General features: G+C 36.6%; 5 protein-coding genes and 1 long non-coding RNA gene across 8 annotated transcripts in view; 3 read left to right on the forward strand and 3 right to left on the reverse strand.

Moving 5' to 3' along the window:
• The window catches only part of LOC100636493 (protocadherin Fat 4-like), a 24,896-nt gene extending 21,166 nt beyond the window's left edge, over positions 1-3,730 (reverse strand). The window contains exons 1-6 of the mRNA XM_019995766.1: positions 3,642-3,730; positions 3,511-3,599; positions 2,859-2,915; positions 2,632-2,810; positions 2,037-2,552; positions 143-1,910 (exon numbers count right to left, since the gene is read on the reverse strand). Coding sequence (XP_019851325.1) covers positions 143-1,910; positions 2,037-2,241 — 1,973 coding nt within the window. The 5' untranslated portion in view covers positions 2,242-2,552; positions 2,632-2,810; positions 2,859-2,915; positions 3,511-3,599; positions 3,642-3,730. The remainder of the gene's footprint in view (positions 1-142; positions 1,911-2,036; positions 2,553-2,631; positions 2,811-2,858; positions 2,916-3,510; positions 3,600-3,641) is intronic.
• A 238-nt stretch (positions 3,731-3,968) lies between these two features.
• On the reverse strand, positions 3,969-6,139 carry LOC100636620 (TNF receptor-associated factor 3-like). The gene is made up of 5 exons (XM_003386137.2): positions 5,818-6,139; positions 5,507-5,668; positions 5,320-5,397; positions 5,190-5,267; positions 3,969-4,967 (listed from the first exon to the last, which is right to left on the reverse strand). The coding sequence occupies exons 1-5, from the start codon at positions 6,115-6,117 to the stop codon at positions 4,143-4,145; spliced, it is 1,443 nt and encodes a 480-aa protein (XP_003386185.1). The 5' UTR covers positions 6,118-6,139; the 3' UTR covers positions 3,969-4,142.
• Positions 6,140-7,516: 1,377 nt separating this feature from the next.
• LOC100638132 (actin-like protein 6A) lies at positions 7,517-9,970 on the forward strand. Its single transcript, XM_003386149.3, has 14 exons — positions 7,517-7,652; positions 7,697-7,773; positions 7,886-8,060; positions 8,110-8,210; positions 8,340-8,437; positions 8,486-8,580; positions 8,631-8,679; positions 8,725-8,869; positions 8,922-8,983; positions 9,222-9,348; positions 9,393-9,473; positions 9,521-9,616; positions 9,681-9,767; positions 9,822-9,970. The coding sequence occupies exons 1-14, from the start codon at positions 7,628-7,630 to the stop codon at positions 9,900-9,902; spliced, it is 1,299 nt and encodes a 432-aa protein (XP_003386197.1). The 5' UTR covers positions 7,517-7,627; the 3' UTR covers positions 9,903-9,970.
• Positions 9,971-10,547: 577 nt separating this feature from the next.
• On the reverse strand, positions 10,548-11,989 carry LOC100638259 (dnaJ homolog subfamily C member 5-like). The gene is made up of 5 exons (XM_003386150.2): positions 11,846-11,989; positions 11,663-11,789; positions 11,411-11,521; positions 11,304-11,336; positions 10,548-10,931 (listed from the first exon to the last, which is right to left on the reverse strand). Exons 1-5 carry the CDS (start codon positions 11,887-11,889, stop codon positions 10,710-10,712), a joined length of 537 nt encoding a protein of 178 aa, XP_003386198.1. The 5' UTR covers positions 11,890-11,989; the 3' UTR covers positions 10,548-10,709.
• A 52-nt stretch (positions 11,990-12,041) lies between these two features.
• On the forward strand, positions 12,042-14,694 carry LOC100636746 (tRNA (adenine(58)-N(1))-methyltransferase non-catalytic subunit TRM6-like). Of its 3 annotated transcripts, none has more exons than XM_019995767.1 (12): positions 12,042-12,192; positions 12,238-12,394; positions 12,454-12,561; positions 12,617-12,708; positions 12,785-12,868; positions 12,912-13,036; positions 13,081-13,126; positions 13,495-13,807; positions 14,077-14,156; positions 14,200-14,302; positions 14,418-14,510; positions 14,571-14,694. In XM_019995767.1, the coding sequence occupies exons 1-12, from the start codon at positions 12,092-12,094 to the stop codon at positions 14,658-14,660; spliced, it is 1,392 nt and encodes a 463-aa protein (XP_019851326.1). In that variant the 5' UTR covers positions 12,042-12,091; the 3' UTR covers positions 14,661-14,694. The 3 variants fall into 3 exon arrangements, with proteins under 3 accessions (XP_019851326.1, XP_019851327.1, XP_019851328.1); XM_019995768.1 differs by having other exon boundaries at positions 12,238-12,388; XM_019995769.1 differs by lacking the exon at positions 14,200-14,302 and having other exon boundaries at positions 14,571-14,663.
• A 174-nt stretch (positions 14,695-14,868) lies between these two features.
• Positions 14,869-18,057, forward strand: LOC109581540 (uncharacterized). The gene is made up of 4 exons (XR_002184669.1): positions 14,869-15,020; positions 15,074-15,175; positions 15,219-15,275; positions 17,879-18,057. It is a non-coding gene; the product is annotated as an uncharacterized LOC109581540 (long non-coding RNA).
• Positions 18,058-18,061: the final 4 nt, after the last annotated feature.

The following is an 18,061-nucleotide window of genomic DNA, read 5'->3' on the forward strand; positions in this document are numbered from 1 at the left end:
TAGTACAGGGGACTTTGGCCCGATTTTGAAGAAATTTGTAAAAAATCCAATTTTGATCGGAATCAGCTCAGACATTCCATGAAATATAAGTACAAGTACATGTATATGCATCAGGAAATGTAATAAGAGCCTCATAACTTACTTATAATCATAGTCCAGTGTTCTATTAATAAATATTCTTCCAGTGTCTGGCTCCACGTCAAAGGATCCTGAAGGACCAAACTCCCACTCACTCCCACCGTCCGGTATATGGTACCATAGTTCACCTATTAGACCATTGTCTCTATCAGTAGCGGTAACATTAAGTACATTGGTATCAACCGGGGTCGTCTCAGTTAACGTTATGTTTTGATCAAGTATGGTAAATTCCGGACCATTTGGATTAAGCTCGTGAATTGTGATCAGTAGATATCGGAATATTGACTCAAACGAGGGCACTCCATTATCATAAGCACGTATTGAATAAACGTAAAATCCTCTGCGAGATAAATCAATATCAGAATTAACACTGATATTACCCGACACAGAATCAATAGCAAAATCATCATTATCTGATTCGTAAAACTCGTACTGTACAAAACCATTAGAACCTTCATCAGCGTCTGTAGCTAGAACAGTAAGGAGTGTATAGCCAACAGTCTCTGTGTCCAATATTCCAACTGATATATTAGTATCATAAGACCAGACTGGAGCATTATCATTGACATCAGTAACAGTGATCAATACTGATACCGTTGAGTAGAGAGTGTATGAATCATTAGTAGGTGAATCATGTGCTTCCACTGTTAGACTATATTGAGGTATTGACTCTCGATCAAGAGGTACAGCAGTGATCAATGCTCCTGTTGCATTATCCAGTATAAAACTACTAGTGTTGGATATTATATTATAATAGACTGTACCGTTTTCACCAGAATCAGGATCAACAGCTGCAATAGTGCCGACTAACTGACCAGTGGGTGAACTCTCACTTATGTCCAGTTGATATAGTGAGGTAGAGAATAATGGAGGGTTATCATTAACGTCTAAAAGATGAACAGTAACTGTTATAGTATCAGATAATGGTGGTAAACCACGGTCTATAGCTGAGATAGTCAGTGCTAGTGGATTACCAGCTTCTCTATCCAGTTCACTGGTTAGTACCAGACTACCTGTAGTTGCATTAACAGTAAAACTGTTTGTAACATCACCAGAAGATATCGTATAATATATATCAGCGTTAAGACCATAATCATCATCAGTAGCGTTAATATAGTCAATGAGTATCAGACCAGGGGGAGTGTCTTCGGACAGAGTGACGTTAAAGTTTGCCGGATAAGTAATGACAGGTGGATTATCATTTGAATCCAGTATTGTAACCAGTAGAACAGCAGTGTCATTGAGCCCACCTCCATCTGTTGCTAGTAACGTTAGATTATAAAAATCAACAGAATCAACATCAAGATTAGCTGACACTGATATCCAGCCAGTATCAGGGTTGATTGAGAAATGACTCAACTCGTTTCCGTTGATTATTGAATAGATAACGCGTCCATTACTGATAGTGTACGTAATATCACCAAAACTCTCACTGTCTTCATCGATTTCTTGAACGGACTCCACCTGGTCAGGATCTGATGCAAAAGCACGGAAGAACTGGGACCCTGGTGAAAGGTTTTCAGATATAAGCTCTTCATATATGGACTGGTTAAAATGAGGAGCATTATCGTTAATATCAATGAGGATCAGTGTTATGGGTTGAGTAGCATTGAGGTCAGGAGCGAGGTTTGATATGAAAATGATGTTAATATCAAATCTGATCTTTGTAATGTCAGTTTCTCTATCAATGAGTATTGCATTGGACAGTTGACCAGTACTTGGATTGACACTGAAATAAGAGGAATCTGGACCAGACTGGAGCTTATAATGACCTGAAATATAAATTATAAATAAATACAAATGGAGAAGCAGTGACATTTATATAATACAATTAGTCTATATCTATAGTCTATATATAATGCCTTATGAGTGAAGATTGCAGGGTGTCATTTGGTTACCTGTGCCTTCATTCCGCTCCAAAACACTGCCTGGTATGAAATAGGACACATCCAAGTTTACAAAGACAGTCCCTGGCGCTGCTTCCTCTTTCATTTCAGTTAGCTGAGCACCTAACGCAAAGTCAAAGTTGATTCCTTGTCCATCAATACAAGACACGGTGGACAGGAGGAGGAGCAGCAATAGGCTTAAAGTAACACCCGCCATATTTGAGAAGAGTAGCAGCCTTTGCTTGAGCTGCACTCAAAGAGAAGAACAGTGAACAGTTAGTACGAGGAGACTGAGAAGGATTACAGTCACATACAGAGCTGCTTGCAATTGCGAATTGCTGCAGACACAGCCACACCCTCCCAATGCAATATTTGTTTAGTATCCAATGGCAACCACATAATGAATAAAATTAATTCTTATAGACAACAAGAGAAATGGAAGATGAATTTAGCCAAGCCCCTCTCTCTCTGTGATACCATCTTCTTGATTGGTTTAAAAATGAAAAATCCATTAACTCAAAAACTCGCCTAAAATGAAATAAAATGAATAAAGAATAGAGAGAGAGAGAGAGAGAAGATGATAATAATTATATCAGTTACATCATACCATATTCTTTATCTTGACATGACTCTGTCCAGTAGTATATAAAACAGAAAGAAGAGGAGGAGAAGAAATAAAACAAAATAAATCATTAGCCGACAGTTTCCAGTCCTTGTTGATCTCATTAATTTAACCCTGTTGAAACTACCACTTAATAACGAGGAGGCTGTATCAAATATATTGGACTACATGAGAGGGGGAGGAGTCACGGCATTACATCAATTAATATTTACTGAATCATCCATCATCTTTACTTGACTGCTAACTTCCTGTTTTAAATCTAAAGTAACCTATAAATAAATAAATAAATAATAATAATAATAATAATAATAAATTAATAACCTATACATTAATAATAATAATAACAATGTAACAATGGGCTATTCTAAAAATTTGCTCATTTAAAATGGTCGTAACTCAAAAATTTGAGCTCGAAATCAGCTCAAACTTTCTACACAGCATAAGTACATCAATATGTATCAGAAAATCTAATAAAAATTTGGGGTGATTTCGGAGCCATTTTTTGGAAAAAACCATGGACTATAGCCTTGGGTATTTTTCAGATTTTTGATGTTTTCTTAAAATGGCCGTAACTTGATAAATTGAAGTCGGAATCAGCTCAAACTTTCTAAATAGCATAAGGACATCAATATGTATCAGAAAATGTAATAAAACTTCCGGGTGATTTTGGAACCATTTTTTGGAAAAAAACCGTGGGCACAGCGAATTTTTCAGAAATTGGCCAATTTTTAAAATGGCCATAACTCAAAAACTTCAGTTGGAAGAGTTAAAAATTTCTACATAGCATAATGTAATTAAAATTAGAGTGATTTTGGAGCAATTTTTGTCCCCAAAACACAAAATTACAATAAATTTAAGACTCACGTGTCTAAGTGTCTTGACTTTAGATGCCAGTCCATCCACTAACCTGTCATTCTCACTCTCCATCATTTCTTCAGAGAAATTACTATCATCTACAAACTATATTAAGAACTGGTTGTGACTGTTTCTCTTACTAAGTCCTCCTCCTCCTCTACCAAAGTTTTGCTTTATTCTTCCTCCGGCCATTTTCATGTAGTGGGCGGAGCCACTTTAATAATGAATTAATGATACGAGTATACGGAAAATTTTTAATTTCCGTATATCATAAAAACTAATTAATTATTTGCACTATAGAGGTCAAGGTGTTGATTCTGTTGGACTTTTAGTAAATAGTTATTGCAACAAGCACAGCAGGTGTCAGCACCCTGACGCAGCATATGTTGAGTCAGCATTTTAGCACTTCAACACCTAGTACTGCAAATGCATAATCAGCTGCATATGTAGACATGATTATTATTAACAACAATGATTCAACAAAATTAATCAAATAAATCAACATTGTACATTGTACAGCCAAATAATTGAAATAAATGAAATACCTATTACATGTAACTATTGTTAGATTATATACATAGTTATTGATTATATACAACAGTCAATGATTATATACAACAAGGTTCCTTTCAATGATGGACTCATGGTTGAGCCACAGTAGCAACGTCGATGATGACCTTGAAGAACATGGCATCATCTTTAAGGTAACGGATGTCATCAAAGACACCCGTTGGTGCAAATCTGGGGCAGCCGGAAGCAACATTCACATCGGATTTTGGTTTCCAGAAAGAAGATGAAGATGGATCTGGTTTAAAGCACTGTACAATATGGTTGCTAGAGCCAGACTGATCAAGAAGCATTAGAGTAACCATTTGTGAGAATGGCCATGGCAACAGTGCATCATATTCTCCTCTCATTACAGTCAGGAAGAATGAGATGTGAGTATTCTTGCCGGATCCGTCTCCATTAAGATACAGCCTTAAGCAGAGCTTGTATCCAAACCTGCTGGTATGAAATGGCGCACTGTAGAGAGATCCAGTTTTACCAGTCCTTGAATCTTGTCTTCTTCTAGCAACTTCAGGGATCTTCCAGACAAACTGACCATTGAAACTCGTAGCTTGATGTGCCTGAAATATAAAAGACAGCTCTGAGTAGCTGTCTTGCAATTCGCTCAGTTTCATTTCAGCTTTTAAAAGCCCATCACAAAATGTCTCCAGGCTTTTTTCAAACTTATGGACATGACTAGCAAACCCTTCTCTGATCAATTTCAAAATTCTATCCTGTGCTTCATCTAGTATCTCTTCCTTCAGCGCATCCTGCAGCTTCAAGACCCTGTCCTCTGCTTCATCCAATATATCTTCTTTTAAAGCGTCCTGATGCTTCAAACTGGAAAAAGACTTCTCTAATAGTCCAACATGATACCCAGCATCATCCTTGTAATGCTTTATCAAGAGCTCAAGAGTATCCTGAGCAAATAGGAAAGGACGACATTAGAAAGAGATAGTTGAGGAGATAATGGATTAATTCATTATAAGAGAACTATGTAATGGGAATCTGACGACATAAGAGGCAATCCATGCATTACAGGCTCATTAACAAACTGATACATTATTAGCAAGTATAATGTACATTAGGGAGTTGTCAGTATTATACCTGTACAGTTACACAATAGAACTATGAAGACTAACCTTACGATGGCAACCATATTTGGTAAAGCGGCACTCCCTCTCTTGCAATAAACAGGAGTCTGACAGATGCTCTCCTAACTATAATATCAGATATTATTATAATTGACATTAATAATAGATTCTTTCTTACAATTCTTCTTGGTACTTTAGTACCACAGCCTAAAGAGCAGGGAATAATGTATTCAGGACAATCAGTAGCAAAATGATCCTAGGCATAGAGAATAAAATAATTCATTAAAGATGAAAGTGATTATAAGAAAGGAAATTATGCAGTGCACCAAAACACTGTTACATAATAAACTGTCATTATCACTAACTTCTAATTTAGATAATGGTAGTGACACTTTGCAGAATCGACAGACAGTAGGAGCATGTATACACGTCTCTATGTGGCCAGACATTTCGTCTCTAAGTAACTTTTGGCCACAGCCAATGTGAGGGCAAGTGATAATGGCATAACTACAGGTTGAAATGTGATCCTAAAAGTAAACACAAAACTGAATTAAAAGGAAATCAAAGATTAAGAAAACGTATCATCATGAATAACCACTCCATAGTGCTCAAGAAGCCGTAAAATTGCAAATTATGCAGAATTTCAATTACTGGTAACTACTCGACACTCATTTACTTTGTATTCAACATTGGAGCCGAACCACGGGCACGAGTGGTTGAAGCAAGGGAACGAGGTCCTTTCCAGCTCATTGTTTACAGCCCTGTCCTTAAACAGATCATTGATGTGCGAGTATTGGTCGCATCTCTTGCAGTAATAAAGCTCAGTGTCCGTCCTCTCGAGGAGTGAGCTGAAACACTCTGGACACATCCTACAGCCACAGGTGGTCTGTCTAGCGGGATCAGTTACAGGGTAGCCACAGTTACAGCATATCATCGGTAGAAAATGAGGAACGTTAAGCTTCTCCTTTCCCTCCATCACGATCTCTCACGAGTGACGACTGAGTCAGCAATTATGTGCAAAGCATGGTAAGGCGGGGCTCATGGGTAGGCGTGGTTATTAACCCCGCCCACCAGGGCTTATTCTACGCCCACTCACTCTTGCTACCTTATTATTATTACTTATTATTATTATTATTATTTAAATACAAAAATACAACTATACTACAACTAAAGGAGGGCTCGTTTCACCACTACTCACTCCATTACTGCCATACAAACCAGTGAGCCATCATGCAATTACTTACCATCCAGGAGCAGCTGGTCCAGAGCAGGAGCGGCCTAACTAGTGGGGGAGGGGGGGGGAGAGAGGGGGGAACATGTGAATAAAGTAAATATCACCTGTAGGGGGGCTCCATTCCGCTGAGATTCCGTCCAGATCCAGTCCAGATCCAGCGGGACCTACTAGAGGGTGGGGGGGAGGAGGGGACATGGTGGATTAGTAATATTGCTCCCTTCTCCTCTCCTCACACTCAACTCACGGTGTCTTCATCCTGATCGGCCCAGTCCCCTCCAGAGAGAGTCCTAGAGGAATACAAAAAGAGGAACTAGTAAATGTAATAGAATTAATGAATATCAATAGGGAGGAGTGCTTAATGGCAGTAATGGAGTGAGTAGTGGTGAAACGAGCCCTCCCTTTTAATTAATACTCTTAGCACTTTAAATTAGACATGCAAGGGAATCACATGCAGTAATGATACAGTAATACCATGTACACACTGATGATGATGATGATGATGATGATGAAGGAAGACTTGGTATATTGAAGGAATTACTGTTAACCAATAAGAAGAGATTGTTAAGCATAAACACATATATGTACCTTTACTGCTTTATACATGAAGACAACCTATAGACTGGATAAAATGTCAGTAATTTGTGAAAGACAAAGTTACGAGCAAGTACCAATAAAATAGCAACAAACAAAGCCATTTTTATCCTACAAAATAGAATTAATTACACGAATAGCTAATATCTATACATACGCAATATAATTATGCTCCTCCCACAAAATGCCAGTATGTGAGGTTTAGTTCCTTCCTAATGGAATATGAAGAGAACAAGTGAAGCTACAACTTACAGTGGTGGATACTGAGGCTTTTAAAAATCCTTTTTTCCTATAAAAAAAGAAATTATAAAAATATCAAAAGGCTTACTGTTAAAACTTGAGATCAAGTTCTCCTACAATGAAACAAAGTGAATAAGTGAGGCAAACTTACAGTTTAGACAATGCGACTTTTAAATTTCTCTAAAAGAAAGAAGTTAGAAAAGCAAAAGGTCATACCTGGAGAGAAATAAAAGATGGAAGAAGGAGGAGGAGTCCCTTTGAAGACTCAAATCTCCCGCCAAGGCGCCAAATATCTTGTCTGCCACGTGGGTGGAAGAAAGAATCCGGGAGTATCCAAAAGTAAAAATTAGGGGAGGAGCTTAGAAAGAATTAGGCGCAGCGAAAAACCTTTAGAAACTCGTAGAAACCCAAAGAGAGCGTAATGAGTGGTGGTGTTTATGGTGGAGGTATATTTTTAGATATTATATCCTTTTATTTCTCTTGTTTCTAGATGAGGTCGGGGCTCTTGTCTTTGACATTGGGAGCTGTACTTCCAGGGTAGGATATGCTGGGGAAGACTGCCCTAAGGTTAGGATTTATTGTTAATTATTGTATTAATTTAATGCATAAATATTTGTATTGCAATTTTAATTTTTTACTGATAATTAATTGTTAATAATAATTATTGATATTTTTACAGGCGGACATACCAACAGTGATAGGGGTGGGGCCAGGAGAAGACACGCCCATGGACACTGAGGACTCTGAGGCTCCAATAAAACCGGCTCCTTCCAATAAATATTATATTGACACTACAGTCATTGGACGACCAAGGGAAGGAGTTGAAATGAAGACGCCATTGAAAGACGGGATCAGTAACGGAACCACTGCACTGAATGTATTAATCTCTATCTTTTCATTTAGTTAAAGATTGGGAGTTATATCAACAGTTGATTAATCATTTGTATACGAAACACATTAAGACTGACTCTGATCTTCATCCAGTACTGATGACAGAACCAACCGTGGGTTACTGTGTCACATGACTAGACTTACCTATTACCTCTCCTCCTCCCTCCCCCCTCTCTCTCTCTCTCTCTTTCTCTCTCTCTCTCTCTCTCTCTCTCTCCCTCCCCCCCTCTCTCTCTCTCTAGTGGAATACGAAAAGTGACAGAGAAAAGTTAACTGAGCTGATGTTTGAAACGTATAAAGTTCCCGCCTTTTTCTTATCAAAGACAGCTGTATTATCAGCGTAAGTTACATGTGTTGTTATTATTATTGTTATTGGTAACTCTATTAGGTTTGCTAATGGTCGTTCAACAGCATTAGTTATTGATTCTGGAGCCAATCAAACCTCAGCTGTACCCGTACATGATGGGTACGCCTTATCCTCAGGTAATTAATTAATAATAAATTCAAATTCAACCTTTTCTCTTTCTCTATAGCTACAACAAGGACTCCTCTTGCTGGTGACTTTATAACTGCACAGTGTCGGTTAGTTAATTAACTATTATTAATAACTAGTTGATAGTTAATTAGTGGGTTCCTTGATGAACAGAAGATAGAAGTGGTCCCTCATTACCTGGTGGCTTCTAAGGAGCCAGTGAAGGAAAGAGCACCTGCTAATTACGTTAAGAAGAAAGTTCCGGAAGTAACCACTTCATTTCATGAGTACATGGTCAAGGTATGACAAAAGGAAAAAGAATTCTATTTTTGGAATGTCCTTTTACTTTTAGAAAGTTATTTCTGATTTTCAAGCCTCTATATGTCAAGTCTCTACATCATCACTTAGAGATGAGTAAGTTAATATCTCTCATATTATTAACCTAGCTTGAACCCAGCTCATTAAATTAAATGGAACTCTTTTAGTCCATTTGTCAAGCATGATTGATTCTTTACTTGCCTAGCCTGTTAGATATGTTGTAGTTTTATCAGCAGCTGGTAGTTGTTGTTTTCAAATGTCATGATAGAAGCTGGTTATCCCAAAGAAACAACCTCTACCCCAGTGGGTATATAACCTATACTAATAATAATAGGATTGAAACCAGCACCAGCATTCCGACTACACTGTATGAGTTCCCCAATGGCTATAACATCAACCTCACTGTTGAAAAATTCAAATTAACTGAAGGACTATTTGATTCATCAACTGGGCATGTCAAGGTAGTTATTAATAGTTATTAATAGTTATTGTTAGTTATTAATAGGGTATCAGTGGAGGTAACCTATTGTCTATTCCTAATGTCGCTCTTCATTCAGCCTCAGTTTGTGACTCAGAGATCAAACCAGTTAAGTACATGTACATGTATATACATTACCCCCCCTCTCTCTCCAGGCGCTGTATGGTAGTGTGGTGGTTGTTGGTGGTAACTCATTATTGAATGGATTCACAGAGAGACTCAACAGAGACTTAACTACTAAAACACCACAAGTACTAACAAACCACTCCTCCTCCTCCCCCCCTCTCTCCCTTTCATTCATTATTGTCTCTATAGAGTGTTAGGATTAAAATGGTTCAGAATGTCTCTACAGTTGAGCGTAAGTTCAGCAGCTGGATAGGAGGCTCAATACTGGCTTCATTGGTACACATTTAACACTACACTATAGTAATAATATTTTTAATTCTTTATGAATAGGGTACGTTTCAGCAGATGTGGATTTCAAAACAAGAATATGAAGAAACTGGAAAATCCGTTGTGCAAAAGAAATGTCCATAAATAAAATACTGTTTAATTATTACGTCACTAATAAAGTTATTAAGTAACGAGACGTCACCACTAGTTAATAGTAGTTATTAATTACAAAATGGTGATTTCAAAAGGCCTTTTTCTGTTCTTTGCCTTCATGGGGCTGGTGATAGCAGTTACTGTATACATTAGTAAGCAGCCAGGAGGTTATATAACCACACAGAGCGGGTCGGTTTGCTCCTGGAGGACTGATGGAGACCCCAGCACCGAGAGAGGGTTCATACTGGACTGTACCTGCCCCAATGGACTCGAGTACAGCTGCAGGTATCAGGCAAGACCTGATGAGGACTGCCCCAAGTTCTGGAAGAACTTACTCCCGTACTTTAAAAACCTTACGACTAGTGTAGCAAGTAAGAGATGGGTAATGGGTAATTAAGAGTGGGCGTGGGTTATGTAATTAATTAATTTTTATTAGGTGATGGTCATGGTTGTGATTCCGAGTTTCATAAAGTTTCTTTTTGTCCGGAAGATTTTAAAGTTCGGAGGATTGGAGGGCCCACACCACATAACTGCGAATAAATAATTAAAACATAAAAGAATATTAATTAATAGATTCCGAGATTGATAATTTTAAATTTTACTATTATTATTATTATTATTTTAGAGTTTATACAATTTGATTTTCATGAATATTAATCAAAATAGAAAAGATTCACACTATTACTAATATCAATTAATTAATTAATATAATAATAATAAGACGAGAGAGAGTGCGAGCTGACAAAATATGAATTTTTGTGTTTATGTATCCTTGTCCCTCTCAAACTATCAATCTCTTTAAGGCTCAGCATCGCTACCAGCTGCATTATAACTTGATTTAGGTTCTTCGGTAATCACGGCTCCCTGATCATCCTCTTCCCCAAACACGAACTCCTCTGGATAGCCGTGGGTCTGTCTATCAGGAGCAAACAGGCCACAGCAACAGTTGCAGCAGCAGCAACAACAGAAGAAACAACAGAAGCAGCAACCAGTTGCCAGACACGTGAAAACAACACAACACTAAAGAGAGAGGGAGAGAGAAGGAGTGAGTTACTGACTTAAACCTGGCCTCCAGGATTAGACAAGCAGAAATGTGCTAAGGACATGCTCTTTTGTCATCAACATGTTGAATGATATTGGACCACATTTCTGATTGTTTATCAAGTTTAATGTCAAGTACCTTACTTGCCCCAAATTAACGGTACTAGCCCCAATTAATGCACCTCTCCATAAATTATTCCATGTCTCAGGTGGTGAATTGTTTAAATAGGAACAATATTATGAAATGTTCCAAGGTGCTTAGCTACAGTAAGAGGTGCAATAATTAGGAAGGTCCATTAATTGGGGTGAGTATAGTAGGTATAATGGATAGAGAGAAAGAGAGCCACTTACTTTTAATAATTTACTGTCCATGTATGCAAATCTCTACAAAATAGATATGAAACACAAATAATAATAATAATAATAATAATAATAATAATAATAATAAAATAACTGACCTCTTCTCCAACTTGCTCAGCTAGTTTGAGACCCATTGGTCCATACTCGTCATAAATACGTCTTTTCCTCTCGTCTCCAAGAACCGCATGAGCGTTATTGATATTCTGAAACTATTGGGAAAAGGATAATTAATATGTGCATTAAACATTGTAAATTGTAGAAACTCTGAGCTAATTCTTACATTACATTAATATGCTGTTCCTTGCTGTACGTTAGGTGAATGTGTAATGGAATGTGTATAAGGTTCTTACGATATCATTGGCCTCAGGGTCAGGGTTCTTATCAGGATGATACTTAAGTGCTAGTTTACGATAAGCCTTCCTAATCTCTTCTTGAGTAGCAGTCTTATTGACACCCAACACATCATAAAGTGAAGCACTGGATAACAACACAATTAGTATATGATACACTGTTTATAGTCCTTGAATCCTTACCTAGGTGCAGTAGTTGAGTCTGAGAATCTCTCGTGATTATCCATAGTCTCCCCTCTCTGGGTCGCAGAGCTCCGCTCTCCCTTGCTGTTCCCTTTCCTTTGATCCCTTGTGGAAGAAAGCAACTAATAATGGTAGACTGGGGCGCCGGGCCCTGCCCTTTACCCCACCCATTCAAAAGGTACTTATTAATTAAAGTTAAATAACCAAATTTTAATATCAAAATGGTGTCTGGCTTGAGGTGACCACATGTGTGACGATAAAATGGCATCTGAACTGATAGAAGAGAACAAGGTAGTCCTGCTACACGTTAAAGATATATACAAACCAATCCGGCTGGTCAAACGAAGGTAGAGCCACAATAAAGGACTGGATTGGGTTATTTTATTAATTAGGAAAATTAAATTTGACAAGATATCATTTGTACCTGATGCTGCCATTGGCCTTCCTTATGGCAGCGAGTTTGAAGTAGCACGGGGCAACCTGATACTGGTGAAGGAGGAGGAGCGGAGAGGAGAAGAAGGAACAATATCACAACTGACAGAGGTGGCAGTAATAATAATAATAATAATAATAATAATAATGATAATAATAATAATAATAAATATTAGGTAGTTGAATCTGCTAAGGATAACAGGTTGATTGTTGATGATGGTTTGTCACAGAAACTGTCTCATGAGGAAATTCATCAAATGAAAAAGGATGGAATGAGCGGTCAGGTAATATTCATTAGGGGGCCGGGGCAAGGGGCAATAATAATAATTATTATTTTAGGAAATATTGGAGTCAGTTGTACAGGGTAGTTCATCTTTTAAAGATCGAACAAAATTCTCTCAAGAAAAGTATGTCAAGAAGAAATATAAGAGGTATGTCATTTTCTGATACATTATCATTATTATTATTACTATTATTGTTGTTATTGTTGTTGTTGTTGTTGTTTAGACACAGTCATGTTTTGAGTATCATTAAACCAACCACTCGTCTTATTGCGCAATACTATTATGCCAAAGGTCCTTCAAAAATATGGTGAGTACCCCTCCTCCGTTGCCATGGTTACTCGTAGTCCCAGTCACCTCAGACTGGACATGTTATCCCAAATACTGACCCTCGGGAACGTACACGCCCACTCAAGGATCGTCGTCATGGAAACGTGTCAAGGCCTCCTGACAGGAGCAGTTCTGGAAAGACTTGGAGGTGTGGCAATAATTAATAATTGATTAATAATTAATTGATATTAGGGTGTGGTCAAGTTGTTCAAGTGTTTTTCGGAGACAAGCCAGTGAGGTCTGGATTAAAGTTATATTATTATTATTATTATTATTATTATTGTATTATAACAAAAGAACAATTATTACGTATTGACAAAAATACAAATGTGGGATAGGTTAGAGATAGGGAAGAAAAATAATGATAGTATATAGTACTGGTAATAATGAGAAAGAAAGAAAGGAGAGAAAGAGAGAGAGAGAGGGGGGGGGGAGAGTGTGGGAAGTGAACAATAAGAACAAGGTAATAAGTTGAGAACAAAGGATATGTTAAATAATAAAATCATTGATGCCATAACCATCCTCTATGCCAATATCTCTCCACTTTGTTATTATTATTATTATTATTATTATTATTATTATTATTATTTATTATTATTATTCCAGAGATGCTTTAGATGTCTTTGCTCACCTGAGTGAGAGAGAGAGGTCGGTCTTGCTTGAGTACCCACTCCACAGGCTGGGCCAGTTGCTGACTGGAGAGGGAGGGAAAGAGATTGAGCTACAGCTGCCACCTGGAGCACCACTAGAGGATGATACTGAAAACAATGAAGGATCATCAACCAGAGGAGAGGATATCAGAGAGGAAGATGATGATGAGTTTGAGGATGAAGAGGAAGAATGTGGAGCTGCTAAGAAAAGACGCATCGAAGAAGAACCAGCTGGACCTTTACCACTGGCTCCTACTAATGAGGATGAGGTATGGCAGTGCTCACCTTCCTGTCAGTTAATTTTCTAAGTTGCTCAGAAATCAGGCCAAAGTCCCTGTACTATAGTACAGGGACTTTGGCCAAATTTTGCCAAAAATGACTAGGAGAGGATTCTGCATTTTTGTTACATTTTCTGATATATATACATGTTCTTATGTTGTGTAGAAAGTGTGAGGGGAATCTGATCAAAGTTAGATTTTTAACGAATTTTTAAAGTTGCCCCCAAAGTGGTATGCCATTATTGTAGTTTTGTTATTAGGAGAAGGAGAGGAGGAGGAGGGAGAGGGAACTCCTGTATGAAGGAGCAGCTGCTGTTCTGAATGAGAGGAACATGGACGGGTCAGTTTATTAATTAATTATAATTTTATTTATTTATCCTCAGGCTGTTAATAGCTTGCAGGTTTTATCCTGAACCTATTTTAATGTCTTTAATTAATTTCATTGGTCCTTCTCGACCAGTCGTAGTGTATAGTCAGTTTCAAGAGGTAATTGATAATAATAATAATAATAATAATAATAATAATAATAATAATAATAATAATAATAATAATAATAACAACAACAAATAGCACTGCAATATGATCAATTTTATTTTGTCAGCCGTTGGTTCGGTGTTACCAGAAGCTTAAGGAAAGTGAAAGCGGAACTGCTTTCAACATTCAACTGTCAGAAACATGGCTAAGGCACTATCAGGTGTAGTAACTGTAACTAACATGTTCATTTATTTAATTTTATTTATTAATTATATAATAGGTATTATCTGGTAGGACTCACCCAGCTGTCAGTATGGATGGTCAAAGTGGATATTTACTTTATTTTACAACTATCTCAAATATTAATTAAAATGGTGATATTAAAGTTTTATTTTTTTCTTTACATATTTTTCAACTAAAATTATTATTATTATTATTTATTATTATTATTATTATTATTATTATTATTGTTATTTTTTGAAAACAGCAATAACAATAAAATAATTTTATATAATTATTTATTTATTGTTGGTAGGTATTTATTTATTTATTGCAATGTTAAATAATTATAATTAACCAATTCTTTTTTCATTAATAACTTGTTTATTTGAGCATGCCTAGAAATAATTCCCTGGAAATTCCAACCATCAAATCAATCAATCAATACAATCATGGCGGGAAGCTGGACAGCTGTAGTGACTAGTGAGTGTATATCTATGGCTGTTTGGAGGTATTTTATCAATCTAGAGATACTGAATGCATCCTATTCTGATAATCTTTTAGGTTTCTAAACCTTTCTCTGTTTCCTGTAGATAGTAAAAGTATTTGATAAGTAGACAGTGAAACCAGTTAGATCATACTGGCAATGAAGGAAAGATTGTGAAAGTCAGTTTCCCTTTGTAATTACTTATCATTACTGATATGGTAGGTGGGGCTTTACCCCTTTAATAATTTAGAGGAAGCTATAATCAATAATAATTAAAAGGTATTCCATTATTATTATTATTATTATTTAATGCAATACGTATTGAAATATTATTGCCAAGAGTGGATATCCACTCTTGTTACTGCGTATTTGAAAATAATGCAACGTTTTGGATGATAATTACTTTTAAAATTCCCAGTAGATTTTATAAGTAATTCAGTTTCTTTTTGGCAAATCAAAATAAATAATATTACACAAGTGCAGCTGGTTCCCACAAACTTCATGAGCTGACAAGCACTACAATCCAGTATATAGCATTTGGAACAACTTTAAGAAATTGTAAAAAAAATTAAATTTGATTAAAATCAACTCAAAATTTCTACACAACATGAGAACGTGTATATGTATCAGAAAAATTATAAAAATTGAAAATTCTCTCCTAGCAATTTTTGACAAAATACCACCCCGTACAGGTTATTTTGTCAAATTGGAGCAACTTTATTAATTCATAAAAGAGCACTACACCAAACCTTGCTACCTTTATCCCTCTTATTCAACTAATTCTCTCTGTGTCTTTAACTTACAGAAACTATCAACACTATGTCAGTAATGTGTACGTGTACTGGTACAATTGCTGTTTTTGTTAGTATCAACAATCGTAAGGTTTTGGGAAGATCTCACTGTTGCTTTATGATTGACCACATTCCATACACAGTCTCCATATACTCTCATACTGGGACTGTACTCTTATTATCTATTATTGAGATTTCACTGAAACTGGCGGGATCCTTTCTGTTTTTGCAGCTGCACTTCATACCACTGGTTGAGTCTCTCCACAATAGAGGGGCTGTAGTCTCTTGTGGTCATCAGATTCAATTACCACTCCATCTTTATCGGATTATAGTTCTTCTAATGATACTCAGAAATTCTTTTAATCCATTAAATGTAATGTAGATAAAAATGAATTCTTTTATCAGTAATAATATGACTACATGTATTGATACATATGCCCTAAATCTATTGCTGTATAAATCAAGTATTGTTTTTCAATGTTCTTTATATAGAGTATGAATACCTTGTGTGACATTTTCTGACATTATGAAGAGCTACATGTACATATATGTACATGTACATGTACATATATGTACATGTACATGTATATATCTTAAACCCAGCTGCTATTCATTGTGTTGTTCATTGTTGATGGGGTCCTTTGGTTCTGTAGTACACATTGGCAAACAGTTTAACCACTACACATTATGATACTCTATGGATCTCACTGTACCTTTATTGATGCATGTACATGTACATGTATGGATCTGTAGCTGTACAAGTATCAATGTCATTGTTTCCTTGGTGGTCAGACTGTCTGGCTCTATTAGTAGTACATTGTACTATTGGCATGTCTAGCTAAACACTAGCTGCTAGTAAACATTATCATTATTATGATCCCTTTGGAACTCCATGTACAGGTGCTGGGGATTCACTTTTAGTTGAATGATTTGGAGCTTTACCAAGTGTTTATGGCTATACTCGTATGTTAATCATTATTCTTATTTTCCTTTATTTTTTGGCAGTCGTTTCAATTGTTTTTGTTTTTTATTGCCGTCCAACTTTTCTGGGAAGACGATTTTGAAATGAATTAATACAAAGAATAATGTTTAATGAATATAATATGAAGCAATCCTTTACAAGAGGGGATGATGAGAGTGGCTATTGAGTCATTGTTGGTTTCAGGGAAGGAGAGGGAACTGATTGCTGGTTGCAGCTGTCCTTGTGTCATTAGAATATGTGGTAATATCCTCTCTCTATTGTAATGTGGTTTCCCTCTTTATGACACATGTACATGTACATGCACATACATGGTTCATTGCTGATGTACTACCTGTCCTGTAGTTACAGCATGTTACAGCAATAAAAGTGATGTCATTGTTTTATTTGTACTGGCAGTGTAACTGTTTTTGATGTTTTTAACTAATTTCCTAATTCACTAACAATCCATTACTACTTCTAAAGGATATCATTCAGTTGTCAGTCTAGTATATGATGCATATGTACTAGTTAATGTGATACATGATACATGTTGGTAGTTAATGTAATACATGATACATGTTGGTAGTTAATGTGGTACATGATGCTTGTTGGTAGTTACCATACATGTGTTACTCCTCTAGTCCTGTGTCCGTGTACTTGGTATGTCACTAATTGCGTCATAAAGTCTTCCCACAGTGTCAGTCTGTTGCTCTAGGTATTCATCAGATACCCTATTAGGTCACTGTATCTTCCTCTCGTGTGGTCTCTGAGGTCTCCACTGGCACTCTTTTAAGGTATCAATGGTTGCCAGTTGGAATGTGGCGCTACTGCAGACCTATTTAATTTTATAATTTTAAAGTTTTAATTTTCCTATTTTTATAAATGGGATATACCCAGAGAGTGTTATATAATACTGTAATTAATATAAGTAATTAATACGAGTGTACAGGTAATTCAATAGTAATCAAATATTATCAGTATAATGTTATATTATACTTGTGCTCTCCCTCTCTCTCTCTCTCTCTCTCTCTCTCTCTCTCTCTCTCTCTCTCTCCCTCTCTCTCTCTCTCTCTCTCTCTCTCTCTCTCTCTCTCTCTCTCTGTATTCATTTCCTACATTTATTTTCTCAGAATTATTACTATGGATATACAAATGAGGAGGAAATAGGAAAACCATTTAATGAAGGACAGTCTGTCCTCTGCAGGTCATCTACTTGGGTCAATCAATGGTGCAGTCAATAATATCCTATTACGCGTACAGTATAGCCTCTTTATAATGGACACTCTCTATAGCATACACCTCCATTTAACAGA

Source organism: Amphimedon queenslandica, unplaced genomic scaffold (assembly GCF_000090795.2).
Source record: "Amphimedon queenslandica unplaced genomic scaffold, v1.1 AMPQUscaffold_13434, whole genome shotgun sequence".
NCBI lineage: Eukaryota > Metazoa > Porifera > Demospongiae > Haplosclerida > Niphatidae > Amphimedon > Amphimedon queenslandica.